This window comes from Hyperolius riggenbachi, chromosome 11 (genome assembly GCF_040937935.1).
Source record: "Hyperolius riggenbachi isolate aHypRig1 chromosome 11, aHypRig1.pri, whole genome shotgun sequence".
NCBI classification, from domain to species: Eukaryota; Metazoa; Chordata; class Amphibia; order Anura; family Hyperoliidae; genus Hyperolius; species Hyperolius riggenbachi.
The window spans coordinates 75,098,360-75,125,926 of NC_090656.1; the positions used below are offsets into that span (position 1 = coordinate 75,098,360).

The following is a 27,567-nucleotide window of genomic DNA, read 5'->3' on the forward strand; positions in this document are numbered from 1 at the left end:
AAAGCTATGCTAAATATTACTAGGGTTTTATAATATAAATTGTTTTTTAGAAGGCACGTTTATTGTTAGCAAAGTTAATTTCAGTAACAAATATAACTAGAAGGATATTTTCAACTCCCTTATCCTGGAGTTCTCCTTTAGGTTTTCTGCTCTACAGCCCTAGAGGCCCTCAGTAAAATACGGCCCTTTGTACTTACGCTAGCATAAAGCCATAAGCTCTGCTGGGAAAGAGAATACAGAAATGATACGACCGATCACAAACTTCATTTCAAAATTTTATTTCATAACTACTAGCAGGAGATCACATCTCCTATGAGGTCATTTCCATTGTAAAATGTCAAAGTCTTTCCCATTTTCATGTTGTGATTCTGGCACTTGCTGTATGTGTGGAATTATATTTCCAGTTTCTTTACAATGACTGATATATTGATAAGACTGCTCTGTGGTATGTGAGAGATCTGCTCCACCTGAGCTGTGGATAGATGAAGGTCCTCAGAGGTCGCCTGGATTGTCATCAAGCAGAAACTCTTCGATCTCTTTCCTCATCTGCACTCTGGAGACAAGAAAAAAACGGTTCAAGTTAAATTCCTTATTTTAAGTGTACCGGAAACGAGTTAACCACTTGACGACCGCAGTGTTAAACCCCCCTAAAGACCAGGCTCTTTTTGGCTGCACTGGGCTGTGCAGGCTTTTCAGCCTCCTGCACAGCCCAGCTAAGGAGCCCAGCGATTGGACTCCTCTCCTATTTTTGTCCCTAAGGGGACATGCTGCCAGAGGTGTCCGATTGCTGCTGCCACTTTTTTTTTTTTTCTTAGCCTCATAGAGGCTCTCTCTCCCTCTGTTCCCCTCCCTCTCCTTTCTCCCTCCCCTCTGCCTGTAGAAATGAACAGGATGGCGATCCGTCCTGTTCTCCTCCTCTCATAGGCATCAGCCTATGAGAGGACAGCGATCCCCGGCCAATCAGAGGCCGGGGATCGCCGATCTCGTCCAGCGCTGCTGGAGACCGCAGGGGATTTCTTTCCCCTTTCATTCACGATCAGCGGCTAGCAGGCTAATCACGGAGCTCTGCACCGTGAACTGGCAGGGAACGATCGCGAATGCGCGCGGTCGTTCCCTGGGAAACTGCAACTCCAGGACTTGACGCCAATTGGCGTTAGGGGGTCCTGGGGCTGCCGCCGCGGCCACGCCCCTTGGCGTGTGGCGGTCTTCAAGTAGTTAAATAGAAGAATTTATACATACCTGGGGCTTCCTCCAGCCCCAAGTTCACAGTAGGCTTCCTCGCTATCCTCCTAGGTGGTTCCGGTCATCTTCAATCTTTTCCGTTAGAAAGGCTTTAGTCGCACCAGCCGGGATGCTCTGTGCATGTGTGGCCAGGCCGCACATGTGCTGTACATCCCGGCTGGCGTGGCTGAAGCTTTTCTAACAGTGAGCTAAAGAATCACTGCACATGTCAGTGGTTTAATGTGTCAAAATATAGCAAGGTGTAGATGTCCAAGTCCCTCAAATCCATCTCATCTATTGCAATGCTCTCCTGTTCTCAGAGGTACCAATTTACCCAGATGTAGCAGTTGACTTTATATCATGATTACCTGCGGTTCCTGTGTTCAGCCTCCTTCATCAAATAACTCGGTAATGTATCCACAGACTTCTGGATAGAAAAAAAGGGCAAAAGAGCAACACATTAAATTAAAAACATACTTTTCAGCAGCTTAACCATTTGCGGACCGCAGTGATAGAGATCTACGCCCTGTTTTGATGGGCTCCTGGCTGGCAGGGCGTAGATCTCTATCACCGGCGCCGCCGCTCCCCGCCGCGATCGCGCGCACCGAACCGGCTGCACTTAGCTGTCTTATGACAGCTAAGGCTTCCGGGTATCGGCAGGAGCCGTCACTGATTGGCTCCCTGCCGTGTGATCGCTGTGAGCCAATCACAGCGATCACCCTCCGAAAGGCAACATAGTTGCCGTTCCGCCTCCCTCTCCGCCTCCCTCTCCCTGTCACTGTGGATCTTATGTGACAGGGAGAGACGCACAGCCTGCAGCCGTGACAGGCTGTGCGATTTTAGTGTAAATAAAAATCTTTTTATATCCAGATCTCCCCCCAACCACCTATATAGATATAGATATAGATATAGATAGATAGATAGATAGATAGATAGATAGATAGATCTATATATATTTTACTTGATTGTGATTTTAACCACTTGCTGACCGCCCCTACCTAGGGGCGGCGGCAAAGTGGAGCCCGCAACGACCGCAATACGCCGATCGGCGGCGGCTCGTTGCGGACTAGCTGGCCGGGGATCGCACGCTGGATGTGCCCGCCCGCGACGTCAACCCTCCAGCCAATTAGCAGCGGCGGCGGGTTGTTAACCCCCGATCTGCCGCATGTAAAGCGGATAATACGCTTTGTAATGTATACAAAGCGTATTATACAGGCTGCCTCCTGCCCTGGTGGTCCCAGTGATTGAGGGACCACCAGGGCAGGTTGCAGCCCTCCTAGTAAGTACCCAAGCACACTGATCCTGCCCCCTGATCGCCCACTGCACCCATCAGACCCCCCCTGCCCACCCCTCAGACACCTGTTTGCACCCAATCACCCCCCTAATCACCCATTAATCACTCCCTGTCACTATCTCAACGCTATTTTTTAGATTAGGTCCTAAACTGCCCCCTGGAGGCTCCTGAACACCCCCCCCCCCCACACACCCTCAGATCCTTCCTAGACCCTCCCCCCTGTGTACTGTATACATCTATTCTTCCCTATAATCACCCACTGATCACCTGTCAATCACCCACCAATCACCCCGTCACCACCTGTCACTGCCACCCATCAGATCAGATCCTAACCTGCCTTTTGTGGGAACCTGATCACCCACCCACACCCTCAGATTGCGTGCAGACCCACCCTCAGATCACCTCCGAAAGTGCATTGTTTACATCTGTTCTCCCCTCTAATCATCCACTGATCACCCATCAATCACCCCGTCACCAACTGTCACTGCTACCCATCAGATCAGACACTAATATGCCCCTTGCGGGCACCCAATCACCCGCCCACACCCTCAATTAGCCCCCCAGACCCCCTCTGATCAACTCGCCAGTGCACTGCTTGCATATATTCTCCTCTGTAATCACCTACTGATCACCTATCAACCACCCCGTCACCCCCTGTCACTGCTACCCATCAGATCAGGCCCTAATATGCCCCCTGCGGGCTTCTGATCACCCGGCCAAACCCTCACCCGCCCCACCGCAGTGACAGAATTTTTTTTTCTGATTACTGCTGGTACGACTTAATTGCCATGTCCAGGTCACGATTTGAGAACATTCCTGCACTTCAGTGCCAATACAACCTGTCATCTAAGAAGCCACCCTGCTTATGACCGGTTCCACAAAATTCGGCCCCTCATAGACCACCTGTCATCAAAATTTGCAGATGCTTATACCCCTGAACAGTCATTTTGAGGCATTAGGTTTCCAGACTACTCCTCGTGGTTTTGGGCCCCTAAAATGCCAGGGCAGTATAGGAACCCCACAAGTGACCCCATTTTAGAAAGAAGGCACCCCAAGGTATTCCGTTAGGTGTATGACGAGTTCATAGAAGATTTTATTTTTTGTCAAAAGTTAGCGGAAATTGATTTGTATTGTTTTTTTTTCACAAAGTGTCATTTTCCACTAACTTGTGACAAAAAAAAAAATCTTCTATGAACTCACCATACACCTACCGGAATACCTTGGGGTGTCTTCTTTCTAAAATGGGGTCACTTGTGGGGTTCCTGTACTGCCCTGGCATTTTAGGGGCCCTAAACCGTGAGGAGTAGTCTAGAAACCAAATGCCTCAAAATGACCTGTGAATAGGACGTTGGGCCCCTTAGCGCACCTAGGCTGCAAAAAAGTGTCACACATGTGATATCGCCGTACTCAGGAGAAGTAGTATAATGTGTTTTGGGGTGTATTTTTACACATACCCATGCTGGGTGGGAGAAATATCTCTGTAAAGGGACAATTGTGTGTAAAAAAATCAAAACATTTTAATTTACAGAGATATTTCTCCCACCCAGCATGGGTATGTGTAAAAATACACCCCAAAACACATTATACTACTTCTTCTGAGTACGGCGATACCACATGTGTGACACTTTTTTGCAACCTAGGTGCGCTAAGAGGCCCAACGTCCTATGAGTACCTTTAGAATTTCACAGGTCATTTTGAGGCATTTGGTTTCTAGACTACTCCTCACAGTTTAGGGCCCCTAAAATGCCAGGGCATTATAGGAACCCCACAAGTGACCCCATTTTAGAAAGAAGACACCCCAAGGTATTCAATTAGGTGTATGGGGAATTCATAGAAGATTTTATTTTTTGTCACAAGTTAGTGGAAAATGACACTTTGTGAAAAAAACAATAAAAATCAATTTCCGCTAACTTGTGAAAAAAAAATGAAATCTTCTATGAACTCACCATACTACTAACGGAATACCTTGGGGTGTCTTCTTTCTAAAATGTGGTCACTTGTAGGGTTCCTATACTGTCCTGGCATTTTAGGGGCCCTAAACCGTGAGGAGTAGTCTAGAAAATAAATGCCTCTAAATGACCTGTGAAATCCTAAAGGTACTCATAGGACTTTGGGCCCCTTAGCGCAGTTAGGGTGCAAAAAAGTGTCACACATGTGGTATCGCCGTACTCAGGAGAAGTAGTATAATGTGTTTTGGGGTGTATTTTTACACATACCCATGCTGGGTGGGAGAAATATCTCTGTAAATGGACAATTGTGTGTAAAAAAATCAAAAGAAATCTCATTTACAGAGATATTTCTCCCACCCATCATGGGTATGTGTAAAAATACACCCTAAAACACATTATACTATTTCTCCTGAGTAAGGCGATACCACATGTGTGACATTTCTTTTGCAGCCTAGGTGCGCTAAGGGGCCCAAAGTCCTATGAGCACCTTTAGGCTTTACAGGGGTGCTTACAATTTAGCACCCCCCAAAATGCCAGGACAGTAAACACACCCCACAAATGACCCCATTTTGGAAACTAGACACTTCAAGGTATTCAGAGAGGGGCATGGTGAGTCCGTGGCAGATTTCATTTTTTTTTGTCACCAGTTAGCAGAAATGGAAACTTTTTTTTATTTTTATTTTTTGTCACAAAGTGTCATTTTCCGCTAACTTGTGACAAAAGATAAAATCTTCTATGAACGCACCATGCCTCTCAGTGAATACTTTGGGATGTCTTCTTTCCAAAATGGGGTCATTTTGGGGGTATTTATACTATCCTGGAATTTTAGCACCTCATGAAACATGACAGGTGGTCAGAGAAGTCAGAGATGCTTCAAAATGGGAAAATTCACTTTTGGCACCATAGTTTGTAAACGCTATAACTTTTACCCAAACCAATAAATATACACTGAATGGGTTTTTTTTTAATCAAAAACATGTTTGTCCACATTTTTCGCGCTGCATGTATACAGAAATTTTACTTTATTTGAAAACTGTCAGCACAGAAAGTTAAAAAAATCATTTTTTTGCCAAAATTCATGTCTTTTTTGATGAATATAATAAAAAGTAAAAATCGCAGCAGCAATCAAATAGCACCAAAAGAAAGCTGTATTAGTGACAAGAAAAGGAGGTAAAATTCATTTAGATGGTAGCTTGTATGACTGAGCAATAAACCAATAAAGCTGCAGTGGTCTGAATGGAAAAAAGGCTCTGGTCCTTAAGGGGTGAAAAGACTGCTGTCCTTAAAGGGAACCAGAGAGGATGCAATATACATACCTGGGGCTTCCTCCAGCCCCATACGCACGGATCGCTCCCACGCCGCCGTCCTCCGCTGCCTGGATCCGCCGCCACCGGGTCCCGTCATTGCCGCGAGTCGGCAAGTCGGCCGGCGGACGCGGCCAACTCTCCGCATCACAGGGTGCTCTCCCCATACAGATACGCATGTGGCTGCTTAATGCGCAGCCGCATGCGTACATGTATGGAGGGAGCCCCTGTGATGCGGACAATTGGCCGCGTCCGCCGGAAGTGACGGGCCCGGTACCGGCGGATCCAGGAAGCTGAGGACGGCGGCGTGGGAGCGATTCAGGCTTATGGGGCTGGAAGAAGCCCCAGGTATGTATAAAATCTTTTTCTTTTTTCACCCCCCGTTCCTCTCTGGTTCCCTTTAAGTGGTTAAAGAATAAGAATACTTATTGGTGCAGTCTGTGAGAGAATCCTCAAAGTGAGACAAGATGTACTGTGGCAGCTTTAACACAGAAAGAGACTACTCCATGCCATGCACTGATGAGGATCAAGCAGTGAGAAACAGTCTATGTATGTTGGATTAGTTTGGCTCTGTAATCTTAACAAACGTCATAAAGACAAACATTGTATATTTGTAGCCCCCACTGTAGGTGGAATACTTGATTAGCTAGATAATTGAGAGTATAGGTTTCATCCATTACTAGTATTATGATGTTTGTTATGGAGGTCCAGATTCAGGGTATATATATATATATATATATATATATATATATATATATATATATATATATATATATATATATATATATATATATATATATATATATATATATATATATATATATATATATATATATATATATATATGTGTGTTTAGTACTTTTATGACTTTCTGTATTAACAAAATGAGAAGGTTTTATCTACAGTGGCTTGTGACCCTTTTCCTAAATTATACACTTTATAACCCCCGTCATACTCCCAGACTTCTCTTTTACTATTCCAATATATATCTGAGAGGAGGGGTGCTCTACTATGTCCTAATATTTATACCTGATTTGTGCATACTACATTGGTCGAAACATTAAGATTAGCTGCATGCTTTTTTGTTTGAGGTGTGTGGTTCAGACACTACTGATGCCAGAATGATCAGCAGGACTGCCAGGCAACTGGTAAGTAATCTAAGAAGGTACAACAGACATTTGTTGGGAGTGTCACTCACTAGATCTTTGATGGTCACTCTACAGCTGTAGCACAGCAGATGTACAATGTCTTCTGGTCCAGTAACACTGCGGGGAAGAAAAAAAAAAACAAAACACAAAAGTTGTATACCAATAAGGCACAGTGCACCGAGAGAAGAAATAGTGTATATGCAAGTCTCAAAAATATTTCACAACAGGTTGACACAAAACATTGTATACAGTTCTTTTTCTGCTGCAGTTCAATTTTGAGTTGGATTATGTAACCACTTAGGCCTCTTGCACGCTACAAGATAACGGGGCGGCCGGAGAGGAACCCCACACACTTCCTGGGGTTGGAGGAAGCCCATGTATAAATACACATGGCCCATCTTAGGTTCCCTTTAACCACTTCGGATATAACCGTCCAGATAGCCTGCCCTGCTGCCGCCGAGAGGGCTCCGTCTTTCATAAATCCCCTTCTGTCCCGGCCACGCTTTACTTCCGCTTGCGTAGTAATACTATGCATGCAGAAGTAAGCGCCGAGGGCATCTTGTGGCCTAATAGTAAAATTGCATCTGGAAATAATTTCCAGATAACTTGTTAAAAATAGTTCTTTACCTCCCACACTCCCCAATAGCTACGGCAATTTTTTTTTTGTATAAAAATAATAAAAACAAACAAATACATAAATAGCTACCCTAGGGACAAACCTTTTCTAATATGTATGTAGTAGGGTATAGTATAGTTATTTTTTTTTAACTATGGGCTTGTAATAAGAGATGGACACAAAGCCGAAAAAAATGCACCTTTATTTCCAAATATCGGCGCCATACATTGCGATAGGGACATAATTTAATAACCGGGACAAATGGTCAAATAAAATACATGAGTTTTAATTACGGTAGCATGTATTAATTTCAAACTATAATGGCCAAAAACTGAAAAATAATGATTTTTTCCATTTCTTTCCTAATCTTCCTGTTAAAATGGATTTAGAATAAAATTCTTCTTAGCAAAATGTACCATCCAAAGAAAGCCTAAATGGTGGCGGAAAAAACAAGATATAGATCATTTCAGTGTGATAAGTAGTGATAAAGTTATTGGCGAATGAATGGGAGGTGAAAGTTGCACAGATACATAAGGTGAAACAATACTGTAGGCTGAAGTTGTTAATGAGGTCTCATATCAAAGATATTTAAAAGATCTACCATATATACTCGAGTATAAGCCGACCCGAGTATAGGCCGACCCCCTAACTTTTACGTAAAAAAAACCTGAAAAAATGCATTGTCCCGAGTATAAGTCGGGGGTAGGAAGTGCCACAACACACCACTCACAACCACGACCAACCATATACGAGAAAAGCAGCTTAAGTCAGAAAATAGCAACAACACCAGCTAGCTGCTGGTGTCCAAATAATCTCCTTGGCATATTATTTCCTAGACCTGTGGAATATTACCACTAGTAACTGGCTGAATACTAGGATAGCATATAATGGAGCTAATCTTTGGCTCCCCCAAGTTTCTTACCCCTACCAGATCTCAGCTATAGTGATGCGCAATGTTCACTCACCCTTAAGTGCCTCCTCATCCCCCACCTGTGTCCACCCCCATAATTTATGTTGAATGGATCAATGGAATAACAGTCCAGCTACAATTTACCAGTATTTCTGCAGCTTACCCCCGAGTCCCCCGCCATATGCATGTAGAGAAAGAGACTTGCTACAATGTAAGTGAACGCTGCGCTGCTCGCATATTTGTTTCCCCTGGAGTCGCTGCGCTGCTCAATATTTGTTTTCCCTGGAGTCTTTCCCCAAACCAGTGCAGAGCGATATATATTCTTTCCGCTGCATTGTCCGTTCCTTAAGCATATTGGTCCGCACAGTGTTCACTCCCCGGACCACGCTGGATGTAGGAGTCTCATCTCTCAGTCTCGTCCTGCAGCAGCGCATAACTGAAGGCGACACTAGAGAGCGTCAGAGAGATAAGACTCCTACATCCAGCGTGGTCCGGGGAGTGAACACTGTGCGGACCAATATTCTTAAAGATCGGAGACTACAGCGGAAAGAACATATACCACTCCGCTCTGGCTTGGGGAGAGACTCGGGGGGGGGGGGGGGGGGGGAATTGGGAAATGGGGCGCATGCTCACATACATTGTAGCAGGTCTCTTACTCTATATGCATATGGCGGGGGACTCGGGGGAGCCGCTGACATACTAGTAAATTATAGCGGGACTGTTACAGATGCTTATAGCGGGGACAGGGGAGGAACTCTGGGCACTAGGGCGACAGTGTCATGCACTCGAGACTCGAGTATAAGCCCAGACCCCTACTTTTGGACCACTTTTTTGACCCAAAATCTCGGCTTATACTCGAGGATATACATTTTCTAAAACAATGTATTTGTATGTAAGGTCTTGAAATTCACCTAGGTTGTGTACAGGAAGCCACATCTTCACAACACTGCTCTCCATTACAGCACTGTTTGCCAGAATTCTCTGCAGACGTAACACTGTTCGGAGGTCTCCTCTGTGAGAGCTGCTGGGACACTTGTGTAGCAGAGAATGCAGAGGCTGCACCTGTCATGGCAACAGAGGAGGATAGTCAGCAGAACATTACAGTTATTTACAGAATAATCACAGTGGCATGTCTAATGATGACTGCATAAGGGGAACAAGCAGCTGACATAAGGGATAACATTCCTGACCACATACATATGACAAAACACAGGGTAAGTGCATTTATGATCACTGTTAAACTTTAAAGCAAACCTGACCTAAAAGTTTAAAGGGAACCTGAAGCGAGTAAAATTATTTAAAATAAGCACATGAAGTAGCTGCAAATGAATATTACATATTAACCTCACTGTCAGTTCCTCTCAGAAGCTCACTATTTTCTTCTTATAGTGATGCCTTCCAGTTCTGACAATATTTTGTCAGAACTGAAGTATACCAGTTGCTGTCAGTTATATATCAGCAGGTGTCAGTTACAACTGAATGTGCAAGGTAGTGTCCATGTTTCCCTATGGCTCAAGTGGGCAATATTACAGTTAACAGTGTGCTGACCAGGAAGCTGTTATGGGACAATGGCCATTTTTAAAATGGAGGATGGAGAATTCCATTGATCACAGTGGACAAACGAGACACAGGAGAGGAGAAAGAGATTGCGGAGTAGACTACACAGGAGGCAAGTATGACCTGTGTATGGTTATTTTGACTTTTTATTCTCAGTTCAGGTTCTCTTTAAAAAGTCAAAACAAACAGTTGTCTAAAACAGTCTGCTTATCAATCTATTTCTCCTCTCTCATGTCCTGCTTGTCCACTGTGATCACTGTCCTCCATTTAAGAAAAAATGGCAATGACCTAGTCACAGCTTCCTGGACAGCACACTGATAAACTAACATTGCCCACTTTAACCATAGGGAAACATGGACATTACCTTGCACATCAGTTGTCCTTCCAGTTATAACTGGCGCTGACAGCAACTGCTATATCATTTGCTGTTAGGTTTATATTTCAGTTCCGACAAAAACTTGACAGCACTGGTAGAAAAAGTCGTTAGAAGAAAATGGTGAGCTTCTGAGAGGAAGTGACAGCGAGGTAAGTATGTAATATTCATTTGCAGACTCAGTCTAGGTTCACTTTAAATTAATCAATGAGCACAGAAATAGAAAATCATTGACTTCCATGCAGCTAGGCTAAAATCCAGCAGCCTATTACTAATGTAAAATATCTGAGAATGTAAATGCTTGCCTTTATTGCCTTGTAAACCAGCAAACAAATAATGGAAAGGGGTGAATAGGATTGAGGAAAACTTAAGAGACTGAGCTCAGCTGAGTTTTGGGGAGATCATGAAATAGTGATTGTGAGCGAGTATATAGATCTGTAATCCAATTTAATCCAAATTGTTCTCTCACAATACAACACACTGTGGTCACAATTAACCAATTAAGGACTACCGGCTTAAACCCCCCTAGTGACTAGGCTATTTTTTTTTTTTTTTTTTTTTTTACTAATTAGGCCACTGCAGCTTTAAGGCCTTACTGCAGTGCCACACAACTCAGCACACAAGTGATCCTCCCCCCCCCCCTTTTCTGCCCACCAACAGAGCTTTCTGTTGGTGGGCTCTGATCCCTCCTGGGATGTTTATCAATATTTATTTGTATTTTTTAACAATAAATGGTATGTATTATAGACTAGGGCAAATTTAGGGGAAGCCAATTAACATCCCTGTATGTTTTTTGGGAACGTGGGAAGTAACCGGAGTACCCGGAGGAAACCCATACAGACACGGGGAGAATCTACAAACACCGTGCAGATGGTGCCCTTGCTGGGATTCAAACCACTATGCCACCAAGGCTACCCAAGTGAGATGTTATTTTACCTCCAGCCTGGAGCTGACAGACTTCTCAGTATAATAAAAAAAAAAAAAAAAAAAAAAAATTTCCCTGCACTGCAATAATCCATTAAATACCAAATGAAATACCGCATGATTCTTTAAAATACTGAATAAAATACCCCATAAGGTAAAAAGCTTAGTAAATTGTCATGCAGTTTTTCAGTATGCTGTAAAACGTGCGGTAAATACATAAAGTGCAGTAAAACGTGCGGTATTTCAGCGGTAAGCATGCCGTAATTAAATAATAGTAATCTTTAATTTTCTTCCATAAGTTAGGATACTCTTTGGAAGATTTTTTTTTTTTGAAGGGGGAAGAGGTGTATTCGATTATGTAGCAACCTATGAGAAGTATATTTATAGGCATCCCCTATAAAAAAATCCAGTAAATATTTGGAGTTTTATTTCTACTATTCTTTTCTATTACACAGCCTGAATAGGAATTACACTAAAACAGCAATAGGAACTCCACTAAAACTGGAAATGCATACTAACTGACTTTACCTCCAGGTACAGGCAGGTCTTAAACTGATTGGTAAATAAATAATGTGCAAACATGCCCCCTAATTTCCATGAGGAGAGCTATTGATGGTAAAATTAACGCCTCACAATTTACTGCACGAGGTAAAACATGACTAAAACCTACCAGAATTGCTAAATGTCATTACCTTGTGAGGTAAATTACCGTACATAAGGATGTTTGAAAACCCTACCAGAATTAAGGCCATTGTTGTACTTTTCTAGAACAGGTGAGTAGGGGTGTGTAGGTGTGTGTTTTTTTTGGGGGGGGGGGGGGGGAGGGGCTGGAGTTCCTGCACAACACTGAATAGTATAAAGAAAGGTAATGAGAGAGAAGTCATAAAAATGCAACTACTTTCATCTGCCACAAGATGGCACTGCAGTCTCAGTAACTGCTAAATGGCATTAGTCTGTGCTATTATGAGTGATAGGAATAGACAATACTTAATACTGCAAATAGTTAAGAAAAACAAAAGTTTGCTTTCTTAAAACAGAAAGAATTTGCGATAATTCAGGTTGGTTGATACAATTTTAATGCTAATTTTATGCACATTGTTGCACCTTCAAACCAATCTCATTGGTCCATTTGCTGCACAAAAGTTTGCATAATATTAAAATCTGAATCATCTCAGAATTTTTTGCTTGTCATTAACCATACCTGACAACTGGAACAAGCCCTAATCAGAACCACCATTACCCAGATAAGAAAAGTAATTGCTTACCTAATGAGGATACATTTTATGTAGATACTAGTAGACCCAGCCTGTTTAAAAACGGGCTCCAGGTCTACGGCTGCCGCCAGTGCGCAGGCGCACCCACCTCGCTCGCCCGTCCAGCTCCCTGGTCCCAGCTGTCCGTTACTGCGCACAAGCGCAGTAACAAAAATCCTGGGACACAGGGACAAAACTGCGACACTTTTATTAGGTAGGATAAGCAATATTCTGTTATTCGTAATGTAACTCCCATCTATGTTTGGACATCCAGAACACCAGGGCCCATATGCAATTCAGGTTTTCACCTGAGTTATCCCCTAGGAGATAATTTTCATCTTCTATAAAAAAAAAAATTAATATTCAGCATTTTACAATTATAAAAGTACCCAAAAAGTTGGTGAAAAAGTACTATCAAATTTATTTTAAGTGTTTTCTTGCTAGCTGGTGGTTTAAAAGGCATTTCATGGCAAAATGTAAAAATATCACCTAGTAGAAAACTCAGGTGAAAATATTAATTCTATATGGGCCCAGGTTTCCTCATTCCTGAGAACAGTTGAAGTTGAGTTGAGTTTTACTTACCTGTGACTTCTTGCAGGCCCCTGTAGTCCTTCAGGCACCTCACCATCCTTCCGATCTGCACCACTTTGACCGCAAGCGCTGGCCCAGCCATGTATGTCCTCTCGTCTCATGGTCGAGCAGTGTTGTGCGCACGCACAGTTTGTAAAACTTGTAACAGCATTTGCACACAATGCTTCCAGCTAGGGGGCACAAACCCAGGGTTGCGAATGCGCAGTAGTCCGCAACTGAGCCAGTCACATACTTTAGTTGGGGGCACCTAGACAAAACTGTGTGGCCCGGGGGGACAACAACGGACCTGATAGTCTATGTAATTAAATCTTAAATTATTTAGCTCACTTAAATACATGAGAAAACAAACACGAGAGGAAAAAAAAAAGAAACAAAAAAAAAAAAAAAAAAAAAAAAAAACCACAGCGGACCTGAACTCGGAACTCCTCTCTGCTCTAAAAGATAAACAGCATTATAACCTTTAACCTCCCTGGCGTTCTATTAAGATCGCCAGGGCGGCTGCGGGAGGGTTTTTTTTAAATAAAAAAAAAAAAAATTATTTAATGCAGCCAACTGAAAGTTGGCTGTATGAAAGCCCACTAGAGGGCGCTCCGTATGCAGCCTCCGGCGATCAGAAGTAACAAGGCCGTAATGAGCGGCCTTCCTTGTTTCACTTTCCTCGTCGCCATGGCGACGAGTGGAGTGGCGTCATGGACGTCAGCCGCCCCCGATCCAGCCCTTAGCGCTGGCCGGAACTGTTTGTTCGGCTGCGCTGGGCTTGGGCGGCTGGGGGGACCCTCTTTCGCCGCTGCACGCGGCGGCGATCAGGTAGCACACGCGGCTGGCAAAGTGCCGGCTGCGTGTGCTCCTTTTTATTTGATAGAAATCGGCTCAGCGGGGCCTGAGAAATCCTCCTGCGCAGGTTACCCCGAGCTGAGCTCGGGATAACCGGCAAGGAGGTTAAACAAAAACATCTTTGTTACAGCTGATACAAATCCTAAAATAAATCTGCAGTTTCTACTCCCTGATTCATGGAAGCAGACCTATTGTTTACAGCCTGTACTTTCAAATGGGCTTATATGCTTATCTGCCATAGGCAGTCATGTGACACAGGAGGGAGATCAAATTGCAACTAGTGACAAATGAGGGGCCATTACACAGGCTGAACTCTCTAAATACATATAGGGTGCATTTCTGTTAGGTTTTCCTTCTGTCCTGTGCAAGAAATTGGGCCCCGGTGGTTTATAAAAGCACTTAGAAACCGTTTAAAAATGACAAAATACTTTGAGGTGGCTTACCTCAAATGACAAAATTCTTTGTTAGAACAAAAGATTTCATTAGTAGCACAGGCAACGCATTTCATGGGTCTAAGCCCGCTTCCTTAGGCCAAATAACAGTGCCTACACAGCAGAGAGAAACTCCTCAATATACCAATATCTTAACGCATTATACATATTTTTTTATATCAACAGTTGTTTTCATCACATTAACAAGTTTGCTTGCAGACTGCGAGTTCTGCTTTTTGCTTTTCAAAGTTTGTATGTATAAAATATAGAGTATAATGTATACAGTAGTCTCAGACTGAATATGGATATCAAATTGTACTGTATACTGCCTTCAATTAATATATATCACACAGCCGCAAGCTCACCTGTACTTGTGTCTGATGGGCACATACACAGCAGACATCTCTCCTGCTTGCTTTGATCTTGGGAGACCTCTGTCCTGGAAACATGGAGTTTCTCGCTGGTCCTATGACAATGAACAGGTCAAAGTAAAGTATCTTGGTATTCTCATTATTATACATATACTCATGTTGATTGAAGAGGTCCAAAGCATATTTGATTGGCTTGAGGTCTGGGAAATTCAGAGGCCAGGGAACTAAACTCAAAATGTAACTTAAGATAAGGCAACCCCATGTTAGAACTCCAAGGTTGGTACTCTTGTGCAAGCGGAAGCTATTTTTTGTGATGAACCCTTGTGAGTAAGTATGGGTGCAGTCACCAACCATCTACTCCAGATGCCATATGCAACAGGGATCACTGCACAGTCGCTTTTCACACATCTGGATGCCCCTTGGTCCATTTAGACATAAAGATGCTCCATGGTAACACTCCAACCAGCCCATACCAACCTGGTAACACGCCAATCAGCCCACACCAACCTTCTCCTCTCATATTGGGCATTATTAAAGCCTTTTCACCTGTTTTCACCTTATCTATGTCACATTTATAAGCTCCTAAAGAGCACAAATACAGTATAATGTAATTAAAGTAAGTTGTTCCTGAAACTTCATTTCAACATTACTTTTCGTACTTTGAGTGATTGTTCTGCTTGTAAATGTGCTGAACGGTTATTTTTAATCGAGTAGGTGATTAAGTCATTTATGAGAAGTGAATAGAGCCCATTGTCCAGTCCCACATTACCACATCAGGATGTGGAAAGGGTTCTATTCATCCATTTACAGTACACTTTAACCACAGCAGTTCGTGGACAGTTCACAAACTCTGCCATTTTTGAAATGTTGCCTCCCTTGGTCTAGTCGCTAAAAATTAATCTGACAAGTCATGCCATGTTCAGGTGATAGCCACAGCTGCTATATTGGTGACTTGTTGGCAGTATACACCCACAAAGCATAAGCATGACATACATTCTCTTACTGGCTGTGTGTCTGACATCACAGGTGCTGGTCATAGCTCAGTGCAGAAGCTCTCTCACCTGTACACTGTGCTGACTGTGGAGGGGAAGTCTGCTTGCAGCTTAGTAATGAAGGTCTCTGATAGATGCTGGATGCCGCTATTCCCACATGCCTAAAGGTGTAGAAGAAAAACCCAAAACTATTAATATCAAATAACTACAAGGCTTATCTAGGATCCGACCTACCACCCGACAGCTCCCCAGGGCGACCTACCAGGGCAACCTACCAGCCGACAGCTCCCCAGGGCAACCTACCAGCCGACAGCTCCCCAGGGCAACCTACCAGCCGACAGCTCCCCAGGGCAACCTACCAGCCGACAGCTCCCCAGGGCAACCTACCAGCCGACAGCTCCCCAGGGGAACCTACCAGCCGACAGCTCCCCAGGGGAACCTACCAGCCGACAGCTCCCCAGGGGAACCTACCAGCCGACAGCTCCCCAGGGGAACCTACCAGCCGACAGCTCCCCAGGGGAACCTACCAGCCGACAGCTCCCCAGGGGAACCTACCAGCCGACAGCTCCCCAGGGGAACCTACCAGCCGACAGCTCCCCAGGGGAACCTACCAGCCGACAGCTCCCCAGGGGAACCTACCAGCCGACAGCTCCCCAGGGGAACCTACCAGCCGACAGCACCCCAGGGAAACCTACCACCCGACAGTTCCCCAGAGCAACCTGCCACGCTACAATTCCCCAGTTTACCCCAGAGGATTAATAAAACTCCAGATCCTCACAGATTTTATGACTAAATCACTAATCTGTACCTTTGTATCCAGAGTTGGAATGAAGACTGATTGTACATTAAAAAGTCTGTTATAAAAGGAAATTTCTTTTAATGAATAATCTCTCATGGGACGGACAACAACAACATCTCCATGGCGGTCATCAGAAAAACCCTGTGAAAAAAAGTAAATCAAATAAGGATGATAAACCACAGAAATACATGTCCATCAGAAAGAATGTACAGTAGAGGCATCTTGGAGAGCAGTATGCAGTTCCAGTGCCATATCAGACCAGATGCTTGACCAGTAATAAGAAGAGATTTTATGAGTTTTATAATGAGAAATACAAATCTGTAAGCGTGTTGAGACTTGTGGTCCTGTTCATTTGGATTCATGAGCCTGGTGGCTACGTCACACAACGAGATTTGTAAAAGAAATATAAAATCTCTACTACAGTTGCTACTAATGTTATAAAGTAGAAAACGCCGCTATGCCATACCAGCAGTAGCCTTAACGCAAACTTGAAGTGAGAAGGATATGGCTGCCATATTTGCCTTAAAACAATACCAATTGCGTCGCAATCCTGCTGATCTCTTTGGCAGCAGTAGTGTCTGCATCATACACCTGAAACAAGCATGCAGCGAATCCAGTCAGACTTCAGTCAGAGCATCTGATTTGCATACTTGTTGAGAGTCTATGGATAAAACTATTAGGGCTCATTTCCACTATCGCGAATGCAGATTCGCACATGTAATGCAAGTGGATGGGCCTGTTTCCACTGTAGCGTTGTTGAGGTGCGTTTTTTTCAGTGGTGAAAAACGCACAAAAGAGCCGCAGAATTCGCCTGTGAGTGGAATGCATGCGAATCGCCGCTTATGTATTTAATAGGAAATTCGCATGCTGTTTTGGTATGCAAATTTTCATGAAAAATCAATGGAAAAAGCACACCAGCACTGCCATGGTTAAATTCACATACATAGTCAGTAGGACTGCCAGGAAATGTGCATTGTGTAAAATGAAATAAATAGGTCAGCCTCCATATCCCTCTCACCTTAGGTTTCCTTTAACGTAGACCTGAACTCTTGCACAGGACAGAAGGAAAACAGAGGAATACACCCTGTATGTATTTAAAGAGTTTAGCCTGTATAATTCCCCCTCATTTGTGTCTAATCACAAGTTGTAATTTGATCTCCCGTGCCATATGACTGCCATGGCAGATAAGTTTATTTGAAAGCACAGGCTGTTAACAATACGTCTGCTTCCATGAATCAGGAAGTAGAAACAATTCTGATTTTAGGATTTGTATCAGCTGTAACAAATAAATGCTTTTTGTTTAAAGGTTATTGTGCTGTAGTCTATCTTTTAGAGCAGTGAGGAAGTTCTGAGTTCAGGTGCACTTTAAGCTCTACAGACTTGTATTGTCGCTGCCTGCTCCATAGCAGTGGATATGCTGTTGTAGCAGTTGCAGCACAAGACTATGAAGCTTGGAGTTACTGCTAGTGTGACTCAGATAGCAGCAGCTGCATCAAATAGCATTAGCAGCAACTGTGCTAGAGATACGCCATTTTTACAAGCCTGTGTGCAGAACATTACCCTGTCTCAGTTCCAGCAACATTTTTTCTTTATACCTTTATCGGGCATATTTCCTCCAAGAACAAGCAGGTCAGAGCATTAGTCTATCTGGAATCTTATATTTCAGTGCTTGATACAGGGGAGGTTTTCTTACCTTAGTTTCTAATACCGTTCAACTTCTATAGTAACGAATGATCCCTTTAGAGCAGATTCAGCACTGTGTCTGCAGTGATAGACTAGCTGGTGCCTCCTTTCCAGATCCTTCCTCACTACCTTGTGTGTATCGGTCCGTACACATGCATGATTTAAAAGGCGGCTGAGGCGGAGCCGATTATCTGGCGTGTACAGCAGACCCCAATGATCGACCACCACTCTGCCAGTGATCTGCCAGGGGCATCAATTTAGTTGAGTGACTGACGCCCAGCCAGCTGTCACATCTGAACCTTTCTGTCAGCCCTCCCCTCACTGAAAGAGTGCGTTGTCAGCCTACAGACTGACTATGCATCTGTACAGTCAAGCAATGTCACCTAATGGGATTGTGTCCCGATCCCCGACGGGCAACATCAGTATGTACGTACCTTAAAGGAAACCAGAGACGAGATCAACTAAAAGTTGTTGTTTTTTTTTTTTTAACATACCTGGGTCTTCCTCCAGCCCCATGCGCACGGATTGCTCCCACACCGCCGTCCTCAGTCTTCTCCCTCTTTGGTAACGGGTCCCATAACTTCAGCCAGTCGCGGCCAGTCTGCGCAAGAGAAGTGCACCCTCTACGCATCTCTCTAGCAGCCGCCAGAGATAAAACTTTTAGTTGATCTCGTCTCTGGTACACTTTAATGATGAGACAATAGGAGGAGTCAGAACACAGGAAACAGCTTTGCAGACTCAGCAACCCAGGTAATAAAAAAATGAATAATGTAAAAGTGGTGTATTTGCAATGTAGAAAGATTTTGCTTTGCAAATCGGGCATATTCCACAAAATAGGCTAATAAAAAAATAAAATACACTCACTGTGTCCAGAGGCAGAAAGGCGCCACGTCCCAGGGAGATATTGGCGAGCAGGTTGACAGCCAGCCGTGTACAGCTCTCTCCAGTCATCACTTTGGTGTAGCCGTACTTGCGCGCCACGTGCACCATTAAATGGTTTCTGCAGAACATAAACGGGGGAATTTTACTTTAAGAAACCATTATTGGAATTTTACAGCAATTTTTTGAGCAATTAAAGCAAAATTTACCTATACTCTTAATCCACTTCATTCTATCTGTGCCCTGTTCTACATCTTATATAATGAAATCAGTGTCCCTGCTTCCTCCATTTGCTGCCTGCATTATCTTTCATTGCTTCTGTGCATTTGCGGCATGCAGCACAGCCTCTATTTCAGGCTCTGGGGCTGCTGTGGCTACAGTCCGCAGCCCAGGAAAAGGAAGTGCCGTAGTACCTAAACACCACTGCAATTTCACCTTACTGTACATAACTGAGGAAACTGATGTGTTTGTTTCATGTGTTGGTTCTCTTAATTTTGGAAATTACCTTACTCATGCAGGCGCAGTACGGATCTGCTAAGGGTTGTGAATAGTTCTGTAGGCTGCCCAAGGAGTACCAAAGAGCTATCCACCTACCAGGTCAAATAACTGCAACGCGGACGGCGCAGGACTGACGGGATGGGCTGAGGACCAGGAAGGTTCTATGGTATCCAGATCCATCCCTCTATCAAACCTGAAGCGAGTTTCCTCACTTCCCCCCATATAGAGGATCTACGAGATGTTGATTATAGTTTATCTCGCTTCTAAATGAATTCTCCGGAAAAGTACAGGATAAACAGAATCCAGAGTGGAAAACAGGACAGTTTTTAGTCAAACTTTTGGTGTCAACAATACACAATGTGAGTGAACTTCTCCAGGAAGTTAACATGTACAGGAAGCGAACTAAGTAGAAACAGACTGAAAAACGCCAAATCAAGGTTCTAAAGGTGGCCACTAATGGTCCAATTTCTAGCGAAAAATCGTTTGAGTGATCAGAAATTTTGATCGGATTGGTTGTAAATAATCTCTGTTGATGGGCACAATAGATTACGAACGATTATAAAAATAGTCGTCCGATTAGATTTTTGTCAAACCAAAATGTGAATTTTCTTGTTGGTTGTGATAGATAGGAAGTAAAGATCGGTTCGTTGATGGTGTAGTGAATGATTTTTCTTACGATCAGAATTATCTGATCGCTCAAATGATTTTTAGCTAGAAATTGGATCGTTAGTGGCCACCTTAAAACTTTCAATGGCTAACCATTGATATTGCCAGGACACTGAACCACTGAAAATCTGCTGATGCTATACCTTATAAATTAACTTATAATGATTGTCATAAAAGGTGACCGTACAGTATGACAAACAGTAAAAGTGATCAATTTGTTCCCCCCCCCCCCCGATAAAGGTGATCAATTTTGCATAGAGAACAAAAAAAATGTGGCATTTACATAAAAATCGGAAGTGATCAGACATGTTAGAAAAAAAAAAAAAATATCAGAAAAATAAAAAAAACAGTTTTATATGACCACTAGACTTTAGGTCCATTAGATTAACGGGTGCCAGAACCCACGACAGCTCCGTCTCCCCACCCTGAGGGCAGTAGCATCACCCCCCCCCCCCCCTTGCTCTCCTCCCACATAGTCTGCTCTCCATCCCCTGCTCACCCAGGCTAAGGACTGCCCCCCGCAGGGCAGCCAATCAGAAGCCACGGCAACCCCAGAGCCTCCAGGAGCGGACATACTGTACATCCATGTGCTGCGCATGCGCAGAATGTCCCTGACACAGATGGATACAGCAACACAGGGAAAATTATTATATAGGATTTTTTGTGTGAACATTTTTGAAAAATTTAAATAAAAAATGAATTCTGTATGGCTGCCTTAATGGTGACTTGGGGGCAGTGGTAGATTCTCCTTGAGCTGTTGGGAACAGAGCGAAAGAGGGCAACATAAGCATTAAACTGTATTCAGTGGAACAGCACTAGAAGGAGCACTGCTACTGCCTTTAAAGCGTACCCTAGTGGCTGCAGCTCAAGAGCTTTGAGTGCGCCAGGAGAAAAATGCCCTGTATAGATTTCTGGTAAAATTTCTGACGGAATCTAATTAATATCTAGTGGGGCAAGATGGCACTTAAATTGCTACAACCCAAATAAGTTCCAAATTGATTTCTAACGTTATTGACAGTGATTTATCTATAGGGCATGCAGAGGTAGTGATATCGAGCTCTTGATGGGGCACAATGTAAAACTGGGGCCCAGCGCTTTTAAAGCTTTGCTATTGGTTATTGAACTATGAGTAGATAGCTTGGCTGCTGTGACCAGGAATACAGGTTGGCAACATGCTACCAAAGACTGATGCTTACCGGAGTGAATGTAGCAGCTGCTGCTTGGCTGTCAGGGTCTTGGCAGAGTGGAACATACTCATCAGTGCAGCAGTGTGGTCTGGGGCAGGTCTGTTATATGGCAGAGAGTTACTGCACTCTGATGGAATGGTGTCAGCCGTGTGCATCTCTGCCAGTCTGTTAGTAGCCTCTGTTATCCCATCCACATCATGTGCCCTCTGCTGGTCCAGAAAGGTGCCTACTGCCTGCTTGTAATTCCCCGACTGCGTGGGACTCATGGATAGATTTTTTTCCAGGACAGACCTTGGCAGAGAGAATAGCTGCAAGCAGAAGAGAAGACTATTACAGTGAGTAAACACAATGTCATCCAGGAGAAAACTGATGTGCCAAAGTCATCATCAAACTCAGTCCACCACATTGTGCATGCATATAATCCAGGCAATTTGCATTCATTAACGTGTACTTGAGATGGGGCCTTAAAAAAAAAAAAAAAAAAAAAAAATTATATATATCTGGGGCTTGCTCCAGCTCCCTCCGGCCTGATCGTTCCTTCATCCTCAGTCGCCGCCTGGTTCGTCCGCAACTGGCCCCGGTAAGTCGTCCAGTCGGGGACAGTTGGTGCAAGCACAGACCAGAACAGAATGCTCCAGGCAGCGGGAGCGCATGCGCAGCCGCCCATGCCATGGCCTCGGACAAGAGGAATTTCTGGGGCCAATGGCTGAAGAACGAGAAGGTGGAGTACAACGAGTAGTGAGCGATCAGGCCGGAAGGGGCTGGAGGAAGCCCCAGGTATGTAGATTTTCTTTTTAAGGCTCCATCTCAGATTAAAAGAAAATAAATATAGCATCCTCCATATCACTCTCCCTTTTATTGCTCTTTAATTCCAATATATCACTCATTTCAATCCATACCATAATGGGAAAATATATACCAGTGTCACCTTGGTAATCACATTACAGGATCTCTCCCTTTGTAAGTTGAACAAACAGGAGAGAACTCAAAATGTAGCTACCAAAGTAGCATTTGAACAGATTCTCCGATATAAATAATATAAATAACAAAAAAGACACCTTCCAGCACTTGTAATGGAACAATGTTTCACATGGCTCAGAAGGCTTAAGGTGGCTATACATGTAGCGATTTTGCACAGAGATCGACCATCCAATTTGATAATTTTATAGATTCAGATGAAAACTGGTGCAGCAACATGTTCACCAGATCGATGATTTAATAGATTTCTGTCCGAAAGCATTGATCAGACACGCCGCAAAATCTTGATCAAAAGCGTCTCCCCCCTCCCCGGTGTTCAGGCTCTGCAATTTATCACCTGTCCCGCTAACATGACTCACACACCTCGTGGTACAGTACGTGTCCTAATGGCGGACACGCTAGCCATGGCGAAGGAGGCCAGGTGTAGCGCCGGTGGACAGGTGTGTATTTAAGAAAAAAAAAAAAAAAAAGGTGGGGGGGGGGGGGGGCGGTTGAGGGACAGTTGAGTGGGTCATGCTGAAATCTATTGGGAATTGATCTGTGGTGTATGGGCAGGCAATAGATCTCTCTAATCCTATCAGAGAGAGCCCCGTCTCATGGTCAATCTGCCCATACATCACCTGATGTATGGACACCTATTATTTACGTTCGTTTCCTCATTTGTTCTCCAGATTGTTTTCTGAACACAAAATAGTTAAGACTGAGAAAACACAGCAGTTGTCCTCTGCAGGATTTGGCGATTGTAAGTTGGAGAGAATCTTCCTCACTAAAGAGCTTTTCAAATGAATTTGATGATAGAACGTATCCATGTAATCTCCTAATACAATGGTATGATTTAGCTGGATTGACTTACACAGATGCCAGTACTTTGGTACAAAAATATGGGCAATTAACAGTAAGAAGTAAAGTTCATCGTATTTTACACTAGGCTGTAATTCCCAACACAGATCCCTCCCTTAAAATAATATAAAAATAAAAAAGGCAGAGGATGAAACACTATTATGGGCATCACAAAGGGTTTTTTTTTTTTCAAATGCATAGAAACAAACAGCAAAAGACATGATTTCTAATTCAACCCTACCTGTTCCAAGGGGATGATATGAAATGGGAAAGAGGTTGCTTTTAAAATGCTTTGTATTTCGGTGATGACTCGCTCTCGATCCTGCCAACTCTGACCACACACTGCACCCTCTGTGGGATACAAAATACAGGTGGGCATATCAGAGGATACTGAAAACACAATGATATCTTCTGCTTCAGAAATACTGCACATATCTGTTAAGCGTACTGAAATCCCCTCTCTAGGCCTATGGTGTATTTGCCCTCTGCCTTATTCCCCCTTCCTTTAGTGCACTTAGAGAAGAGTAAACTTTTAAAAAATAGATGGAATAACTTCAAATTTCTACATCAGCAGCAAAGTCATGTTACTTGTATTGCTCTTTGCTACCTCACACTCTGGTTCCAGTGTAGGAGTGGTGCTTCTGGGAGAAACGCGTGTGGGCCACCTACTCACCATACCAATTGCCTACATGTGCTGTATGGTACACAGACCTGCCTCGTCCAACTACCATGTGGATGTATTCTGACTGGGCCATAAATGCCAGGTACAGGACACTTACCATCAATGAAGAGGACGCCAGGTGTAAAGCGCAGCTTCTTAGGAGCATCTCGACTCAATCCCTGAGGAGACAAACCACAGTCTCTGCTTAATGGGCATGACTCACAAAGCTATTTTGACCTGTTTTCACCTTATCTATGTTACATTTTTAAGCTCCCAAAGAGCAAAAATATAATATAATTAAGGTAAGAAAAATAATATTGAAATTAAGTTAATTAGGAACAACTTACTTGGAGTAATTATTTTGCTTGTAAATGTGCTGAAAGGAGATTTTTTTTATCAATTAGGTGATGTTATTCATGAGAAGCTTTGTGAATGGAGCCCATTGTGTTCAGAAAACAGATATGGGGTCAGCTAAAGACTACTGGATTTCCAACCAGAATGTACTAAAAAGTTTAGAGTATCTGTAAGGGTTTTTTTTTATTGCAGTCTGGGTTCCTGCTGGGGACATTTTACTTTACTTCATGTACCGATGATGGAGTCTCTGAGAAGAGTAAGTGTCAGTGAGGAGAAGTCTCTCCAATGGGGACAGTGAGAGCAATGAAAACCTGGCACATCTTGATTTTACACTTGGCTACCTGTATTCCCTACTGGGTGTTTGGTGATTACATCTGCACAAGTAATACAAGATGAGAGACAACAAGGCTAACAGCTGTCACTCAGCCAAAATGATCTGCCAGGCAGAATGCTGGCCGAGGCAGTGTACACACTAGTGATAGTCAAGTAGATGCAAATTTATGCAGCTTGAAAATAACCCAATCAAATCCTGCTGAGGTAAAATTTGTTTGGTTCATTTTCAAGCTGCATAAAAATGTGCATAAATCAACTCGAAGTTATTTGAATCTACTTGACTATCATTGGTACACACACTGGATTATTGGCAGAGGCGTTCATTATCGGCCGTCTCAGCAGAGTTTAAAGGGGAACTGAAGTAAGAGGTATATGGAGGCTGCCATATTTATTTCCTTTTAATCAATACCAGTTGCCTGGCAGCGCTGCTGGTCTATTTCTCTGCAGTAGTATCTGAATAACACCAAAAACAAGCATGCAGCTAGTCTTGTCAGATCTGACTTTAAAGTCTGAAACACCTGATCTGCTGCATGCTTGTTCAGGGGCTATGGCTAATAGTATTAGAGGCAGAGGATCAGCAGGGCTGCCAGGCAACTGGTATTGCTTCAAGTGAATGGGAACCGCATTTAAAAAAAGTGAAGCTAATTCTTACCCAAGGAGAGGTAAGGCTCTGGGTCGTATAGAGCCTTCCACCTCCTCTCTCGGTGTTCTCTATCCTGTGCTGGCTCCCCCGTTTCAATCCCCCACCGAAAGGGTATTTGGAAGTCTTCGGGAGCCGTGTTCTCCTGAAGACGTGAGCGTGCTAGAGAGCATGCTTGCGCAGGCGCAGTACAGGGCCGCCCTTCTTCAGGAGCACTCGGGCTCCCTGAGGACTTCTGAAGCCTCCTTCGGCCAGGTAAAGCAGTATTTGACTAATTTAGTCAAATACTGCTACCAGGCGAGCCAGCACTGGAACGAGGAGACCAGGAGAGGAGCCGGAAGGCTCTATAGGACCCAGAGCCTTCGCTCTCCTTGGGCAAGTATCTGTTTCATTTTTTTTTTTTAAATGCAGTTCCCATTCACTTTAAAAAGGAAATAAACATGGCAGCCTCCATATACCCATCTCTTCAGTTCCCCTTTAACCTCCCTGGCGGTAAGCCCGTGCTGAACACGGGCCATGCCACGCAGGAGGATTTCTCAGGCCCTCATGGGCCCATTTGCATACATTTTTTTTTGAAACACGTAGCTAGCACTTTGCTAGCTGCGTGTGCAGTCTGATCGCCGCCGCTCTGCGCCGATTGTCCGCCGCTCCGCCCCCCTAGAACCCGTGCGCTGCCTGGCCAATCAGTGGCAGGCAGCGCTGAGGCGTAGATCGGGACTCCTAATGACGTCATGCCGCCCGTCGCCATGGCGACGGGAAAGCCCTCCAGGAAATCCCGCTCTTTGAACGGGATTTCGTGAACGGAGATCGCCGGAGGCAATCGAAGAGGGTGGGGGGATGCCGCTGCACAGCGGCTATCATGTAGCGAGCCCTGGGCTCGCTACATGATTTAAAAAAAAGAAAAAAAAAAAGAAAAGAAAACTGCTCTGCTGCCCCCGGCGGTTTTTAATAGACCGCCAGGGGGGGTTAATGAAGTGTGTACGGGCCTTTAGGTGCAGCCTTATGGTGTATTAAGATGAAATAGCTACCCTTTATTATAAGTAAACTAACTCTTTAAAGCACAGCTCCAGAATAAATATAAAATATATAAATATATATCTGCTACTGCCAACCTGCTGCCCACAGCCCGCCCCTTGCTTTTCTGGTTCCCTAGGCCATGGCCTTTGCGGCCTTGCCTGAAATGCGTCCATGTTTTCCCTTTCTAGTTGTATACAAATCTTTACCATGATTTGGGGTCTGAATGATAATGCTGAAAACTGCAGAACGGTAGATCACCGCACAGTATGGATATGAAATATTTACCTCTTGAACTTGCTGGATCATGGCGCTGGATGACGGCCCCCCCGAATACGCCAGGAGAACCTGAGAGGGGGGGGGTGAAATGGAAACAGTGAACGGCCATACTCAATAACCAATATTTGTAGCATGTAGAAGAACAAATCACACATGTAAATTGCAAGAATACCAGAATTCAGCTCAGTCCTCTTTACCATTAATCATCAGTATTTATACTCAAACAACAGTTTGAGGCTCTGAAGGCTTTGAAGCTCTGAACTGCCAGAACTTAAGGTTTTTTATTTGCAGACCCCACTTAAAGGATACCCAAGGTGACATGTGACATGATGAGATAGACATGTGTATGTACAGCGCCTAGCACACAAATAACTATGCTGTGCTCCTTTTTTTCTTTCTCTGCCTGAAAAAGTTAAACATCAGGTATGCAAGTGACAGGTTCTACCTGGGTCGGGAACGGGTCTGACTGGGTTAGACTAAAACATAATCCTCACCGATACGTAATTACAGCCATAAAACACTTTTCCTGTCAGTAAATGGCTTGTGAGAGCAGGAAAGAGATAAAAAGGATCAATAAATTATAGATTTGAGCTCTGACATACATCAATGAAGGTGTCATTGAGCAGAGACAATGAAACACTTAAAAACTGTATTTAAATATAAAATAAAACTGTGGGATATCTAAAAAAGTCATTTTTAGGAGAAGGAGGATGGATACAATTATTTTTCTCATCAGTTTATTTTCACCTCGGATGTCCTTTAAAGGACCACTACAGCAAAAAAAGTAAGCAGTTAAAATCTGACAGAACCAGCAGGTTTTGGACTAGTCCATCTCCTCACAGAGGATTCTCTGGGTTTTCTTTGTTTTTTAAAGCATTTTTTTTGTACATTCAAAAAAAAAAAAAAAAAAAAAAAAATTGTATACCAGCATTAAAGGGGCACTTAAGTCTGTGGGAAAAAAAAATGTTTTACTCACCTAGGGCCTCCA

General features: G+C 43.7%; 1 protein-coding gene across 2 annotated transcripts in view; it reads right to left on the reverse strand.

Annotated features, from left to right (window-relative positions):
• Positions 1-262: 262 nt before the first annotated feature.
• The window catches only part of CTU2 (cytosolic thiouridylase subunit 2), a 34,968-nt gene continuing 7,663 nt past the window's right edge, over positions 263-27,567 (reverse strand). Inside the window, exons 4-15 of one of the 2 annotated variants that reach the window (XM_068260076.1) lie at positions 26,589-26,648; positions 24,078-24,138; positions 23,540-23,649; positions 21,490-21,788; positions 19,115-19,250; positions 16,577-16,708; positions 15,838-15,929; positions 14,771-14,871; positions 9,354-9,504; positions 6,967-7,033; positions 1,590-1,645; positions 263-553 (exon numbers count right to left, since the gene is read on the reverse strand). In XM_068260076.1, coding sequence (XP_068116177.1) covers positions 493-553; positions 1,590-1,645; positions 6,967-7,033; positions 9,354-9,504; positions 14,771-14,871; positions 15,838-15,929; positions 16,577-16,708; positions 19,115-19,250; positions 21,490-21,788; positions 23,540-23,649; positions 24,078-24,138; positions 26,589-26,648 — 1,326 coding nt within the window. In that variant the 3' untranslated portion in view covers positions 263-492. Of the gene's footprint in view, positions 554-1,589; positions 1,649-6,966; positions 7,034-9,353; positions 9,505-14,770; positions 14,872-15,837; positions 15,930-16,576; positions 16,709-19,114; positions 19,251-21,489; positions 21,789-23,539; positions 23,650-24,077; positions 24,139-26,588; positions 26,649-27,567 lie in introns of both variants that reach the window. The other variant, XM_068260075.1, reaches the window with a different exon arrangement.